Source organism: Ranitomeya variabilis, chromosome 4, assembly GCF_051348905.1.
Source record: "Ranitomeya variabilis isolate aRanVar5 chromosome 4, aRanVar5.hap1, whole genome shotgun sequence".
Classification (NCBI taxonomy): domain Eukaryota; kingdom Metazoa; phylum Chordata; class Amphibia; order Anura; family Dendrobatidae; genus Ranitomeya; species Ranitomeya variabilis.
The window spans coordinates 510915805-510921669 of record NC_135235.1 but is presented as its reverse complement, the minus strand read 5'-3'; the positions used below and the strand labels follow the sequence as shown (position 1 = coordinate 510921669).

At 38.0% G+C, this 5865-nt stretch overlaps 1 protein-coding gene across 1 annotated transcript; it reads left to right on the top strand.

Moving 5' to 3' along the window:
• Positions 1 to 4372: 4372 nt before the first annotated feature.
• On the top strand, positions 4373 to 5312 carry LOC143768099 (olfactory receptor 11L1-like). Its single transcript, XM_077256786.1, has one exon. It carries the CDS (start codon positions 4386 to 4388, stop codon positions 5310 to 5312), a length of 927 nt encoding a protein of 308 aa, XP_077112901.1. The 5' UTR covers positions 4373 to 4385.
• The last annotated feature ends 553 nt before the right edge of the window (positions 5313 to 5865 follow it).

The window sequence follows — 5865 nt, the reverse complement described above, 5'->3', positions numbered from 1 at the left end:
AGCAAGCGAGAATTTCCCTAACGGGAAATTCTTCCTCGCACGCACAGTTTGAAAAGACGGCATCCGTCACTGGATTCCTGCTTTTCACAGTAATGGACAGATCCTGCGCCTATAAGCTTCCATTATAGCCAAAGACGGGCAGCGCAGGATCCGTCGCTGAGCGATTTTCTGATGTGCAGAAAAAACGTTCCTCTGTGAGTTTTCTCTGCCCGACGGACAGCAATTTTACGATGGATCCAGTGCATGACGGATGAAACGTGTGGCCATCCGTCACAATCCGTCGCTAATACAAGTCTAAGAGAAAAAAAGCATCCTGCGGCCAAATTCGCAGGATCTGTTTTTTTCACAAAACGACGCATTATGACGGGAGATGAAAGACAGAAGTGTGAAAGAGGCTTTATTCAGTAAGTGCTATAAGCTTGCCAAATAAGTCCTAACCCGATCAAATTCGCTCATCTCTATTCCTGATCTCAGCTAGCTTTATATAATTGCTTAATTTGTGTTCCTTGGTTGATCATAGGTAATATCAGGCCACATGAGTTTTAAGGTTATAACATATTACCACATTTTGATCAATTAATGGTAGAAAATACAGTACTTGGTTGAAAGGGTGGGGTGGACTTACAACCTCAGAAGAATGGTGAAAAGAAAAATGCAGGAAAGTAAGAATGCATTTATAAATAGAAGTAATAACTAGTTTATTTTTTAATTAACAAAATGCAAATTGAAAGAACAAAAGAGAAATCAAAATTAAATCAATAGCTGGTGTAACCTATCTTTGCCTCCAAAAGAGCATCAATTCTTTTAGGGTGACTTGTACACAGGTTTTGAAGGAATTCTGCAAGGAGGTTGTTCCAAACATCATGGAGATCTAACCAGAGGTCTTCTGTGAATGTAGGCTTGGGCAAATCTTTCTCACTCTTCATGTACTCCCAGACAGACTTGATGATGTTGAGATCAGGGCTCTGTATAGCCATATCATTATTCCAGCACTCCTTGTTCTTCCTCACACTGAAGATAATTCTTACTGACATTGGCTGTATGTTTGGGGTTGTGGTCCTTCTGCCAAATATATTTGGAGCCAGGCAGTTGCCACCCTGATGGTATTATGACGGTATTGTATGATTTATAAGTATCTACCTGTATTTCTCAACATTGATGACTTTTAATCCTGACCAAATCTTGGTGCCTCTTCAAAAGAGCATATCTTGACTTCCTATCCAGCTTCTGGGAGTGATTTTGCTGATATAGTATTACTACCCTGTGCTTTGTTGCGGTGCACAGTCTTGCCATAATGTATGATCTATGTCATGAAACTGCCTCACCTTTGTAGCAGACTTTTGATGTTTTAACACAGTTTTAAGCCTCCTACATAGCTGGTTCAGTTCATGACATCTCAACCTATATACAAAAATGATGTGATTATAATCTGTTCGGCATAAATGGTTACTCATAAACCTGCCTATAATCCTACAAAATCCCTCACTTTATACAAGTGTACATAGAAGAATTAAAGACAAACCACACAATATTGATTTGATTTAGATTTCTTACATGATATTATTTGCTAACATTAACACTTCTACTTTTGAAAGCGTTCTTAATTTGAGACATTTCTTCCACACCTGCCTAAAACTTTTGCACAGTAGTTTACAAAAGTACTTATGTAATTTTCTTCTAAAAAAAGCCATCCAAGCCCTGTCTGAAACAAATAGCGGAAGCCGCTATGCCCAGCTTCTAAGGTAAACTGTTATTAATAATAATAATAATAATAATTTTATTTTTATAGCGCCAACATATTCCACAGCACTTTACATTTTAGAGGGGACTTGTACACACAATAGACATTACAACATAACAATAAACTGTTCCACATGTTATTAGTTTCCATGGCCTTGCCTCCTATGGAGATTGAATCAGATGCAGGGAATGCCCTCTTGTCTTTTGGGGAGATTTTACATAGAACATATTTTGACCATATTTTTTGCATTGGCCATTTATGTACTTGTACAAGTTAATCATGTTCTCCTTTATTTAACTCTTCTCAAGACTAAATACATTTAATTATTTTAGTCTTTCCTCATAACTAAAATCCTCCATTTAATTTGTTGACTTGATTACTTTTTATAGCTTTCATTCATCTCTTTGTGGTTGTAAAGGCAAGAGCTGAGCTCCCAGATTTAAATATTCTAAATTTTTATTTTTTGTGAATAATGTCTTTTTTTTCTAAAAGTTGGTGTAAACCAAGTGTGGTTTAATTTCTATTGTCTAGACTTTACCTATAGCAATACATTTGGAAGTCCAATTGACCAATATAAACTTAAAGGGAACCTGTTATGTGAAAAACACTGTTAGCCTGCAGACATAGGGTTAATATGCAGGTTAATATTCCTCCTGGCAGGCTCAGTCTTTTATTCATATGGGGGGTGCAGCACAGTTTCAGTTACTTATCTGTGCATAGAGAGAAGTGCAACCCCGTCACTGTCCGGAAGCGGCTAAAACCGCAAATGCTGGCGTTTCAGCTGCTTCTGCTAACATCGCATCAATAGACCGGAGGCTTCTTTTCCTCTCAACTCTGTTGATGAGGTAGGACTTCCATTGAAGGAGAACTCACCACCTCTCATGGCAGCCTGTTCCACTCATTGATCACCCTCACTGTCACAATTTTTTTTCTAATATCTAATCTGTATCTTTTTTTATTTCTTTTTTCAATTTTATTCCATTGCTTCTCATGTTTCCATGTGCAATTGATAATATTGATGGTTCCTCTACACTGTGACATCCCTTCAGATATTTGTAGACAGCTATTAAGTCTCCTCTTAACCTTCTTTTTTGCGAGCTAAACATTCCCAGACCCTTTAACCATTCCTTGTATTTCATTAGTTTACCTTCAGTTCCCTTATCTAGATCATTTATAAAAATGTTGAACAACACTGGGGCCAGGACATAGCCTTGTGGTACTTCAACTGGAAACACTTTTCAAATCGGATGTGCAACCATTACCACTCTTTCAGTACAATCACTAAACCAGCTATAAATCCACCTAACCTTAGCCTTGTCAATCCCATACTTTGTCATTTTTTCAATAAGGATAGCCTGAAATATTTTATCAAATGCTTTGCTCAAGTCGCGATATACTATATCTACCGTATTTCCCTGATCTACCCAGTCTGACATGACTTGTTTGCTACAAACCCATGCTGACTCTGGTTAATTACTGTATTATTATCCAAGTACTTACATGTTGTTTAATAATTTGTTCAAATATCTTTCCTGGTATAGAAGTAAGGCTCACTGGCCTGTAACTTCCTGGCTCTGTCTTCTTTCCTTTTTTGAAGATAGGGACAATATTTACCCTCTAATTTTCTGGGACTTCTTCTGTTTTCCAGGATTTTTCATAGATCCTGGCTAATTGTTCTGCAATTTTCTTTGCTAACTCTTTCAGTACCCTAGGATGTAATTCATCTGGACCAGGAGATTTAAATTCATTTAAATTAGCTAAGTGTTCCCTCACCATCTCTCTGTTTGTGGATACCCTGCTCTATTTAAATGCTTCCAAGTATTCCAGTCTGGCTGACAGGTGGATTCCCCCGCTGCCGGATTCCCGCTGCCTAACTGTGGGAGCCGATTGTCAGAAAGTACAGAAACAGGAGCTGCCTTCCTCGTTACCTCTTTTCACTCATAATTAATACATTTCTCACTTCTCCAACCTCCATATCTTCCTCATTAATTGCTTTCTCAGTGTGAAGTATGCTCCTCTCAATGTCAATTGCCATCAATGTAACATTTTTCTTTTCCAGATCTCTAATAAGATCTTCCAGGTGAGCAACATGCTACATCTACCATAGCGGTGTTCATCCGAGAACTCCTGCTCCAGTTATGCAGATATATTGCAAACTGTGCACTGAAGAAAATTACTGCTGGCCATTATTCAATCAAACAAAACGGTAAAGAATAGTAAAAGGTAGGGAAAAACTAAGTACAGGTGTCGAATGTACATTTTTATCACTTTTATTAACTTTCTGGAGACAAAATAAAAAACCCAGCAATTCTATACTTACTAAAATAAAATGTTAACACAATTCACCAATTAGTGTTATTTATTTATTTATTCCACCAATACCAAACGTATATAAGGATTTGTTATGTTTTTTCTACTTTTGCACAATTACTTTTTTTAAATCTCCTTTTTTAGATACAACATTCTGACATCCATATCTTTGTTATCTTTCTGTATATAGAGCTATATGAGGTTTTATTCTTTTTTTGTACAGGAAAGCTGTAATTTTTACTGATACCACGTCTTGCGGGAAGGGGTTAATCAGCTATGTAGTCACTATACTTTGCTTCTTTATTCCAGACCAGGATTGGGGCCTCCATCTCACATGATGTCTGTGAAGAACGAAACAAGAGTCACAGAATTCATTCTATTGGGTTTCGGAGACTTTCACCGCTTCAATATTGTATTTTTCATTATTTTCCTTATCATCTATTTATTTACCCTTATGGGAAATCTTCTTATCATTGTGTTAGTGTCAGTCAATGCCCAGCTTCAGTCCCCCATGTATTACTTTTTAAGTCATCTTTCTCTATCTGACCTTGTGATTGCTACAAATACTCTTCCCAACATGCTGGGAGCCATTCTTCTAGGAGGGAAGAACATTACTTATCTCGGATGCATAACCCAGTTATATTTCTTCAGTGGTACAACTGTTACTGAATGTTTTCTACTTCCAGTGATGTCCTACGATCGATATCTGGCCATCTGCAACCCCTTAAGATATTCTAGTATTATGGACCTGAAGTGTCGAATATGCCTTTCACTATGTCCATGGTTGCTGGGTCTGACACTGAATTTTAGTATAGTCTTACCGATATCAAACTTTAACTTCTGCCATGACAATATCATTAACCATTTCTACTGCGACCTTTTCCCTCTTCAGAAGCTTTCTTGTTCGGATACGTCTTTTGTAGAACTGGAAGTTTTCCTGTTCTCTCTGCCAATGTTTATCTGCCCATGTGGTTTTATTGTTGGCACCTATGCTTATATCTTTCACACCATAGTAAAGATACCAACAACAACTGGCAAACAGAAAGCTTTCTCAACCTGCAGTAGTCATCTTATTGTTGTGGGAACATTTTACGGCACACTTACGGCTAAATACATGATCCCATCTAAAGGACACACCTTACTTATTAATAAGATGGTCTCCTTACTACACACCGTGTTTACTCCTTTGTTTAACCCTATAATATATAGCCTCAGAAATAATGAAATAAAGATGGCACTTAAAAAGGCCTTTTCCCAATAACAAGCTTGGTCTATCTTTACTATATTGTTCTGTTATAATTTATAAAATGTACACTTCTATATCCAACAGTAAAATGTACTGGTCGCTGCCTATTAGAGAGCATCATTTGTTTTAGGGGGCAGGTTCGGTGGTGGAAGAGCATCTGGCAGACTATGTGCTGCAAGTGTTGGAAGTTAGCGCCACACTCTGAGTCTCTGCCTTTTATTATTATTATTATTTATTGTTATAGCGCCATTTATTCCATGGCGCTTTACATGTGAGGAGGGGTATACATAATAAAAACAAGTACAATAATCTTAAACAATACAAGTCATAACTGGTACAGGAGGAGAGAGGACCCTGCCCGCGAGGGCTCACAATCTACAAGGGATGGGTGAGAATACAGTAGGTGAGGATAGAGCAGGTCATGCAGCGGTTTGGTAGATCGGTGGTTACTGCAGTTTGTAGACTTGTCGGAAGAGGTGGGTCATCAGGCTCTTTTTGAAGGTTTCGATGGCAGGCGAGAGTCTGATGTGTTGTGGTAGAGGGTTCCAGAGTAGGGCTGATGCGCGAG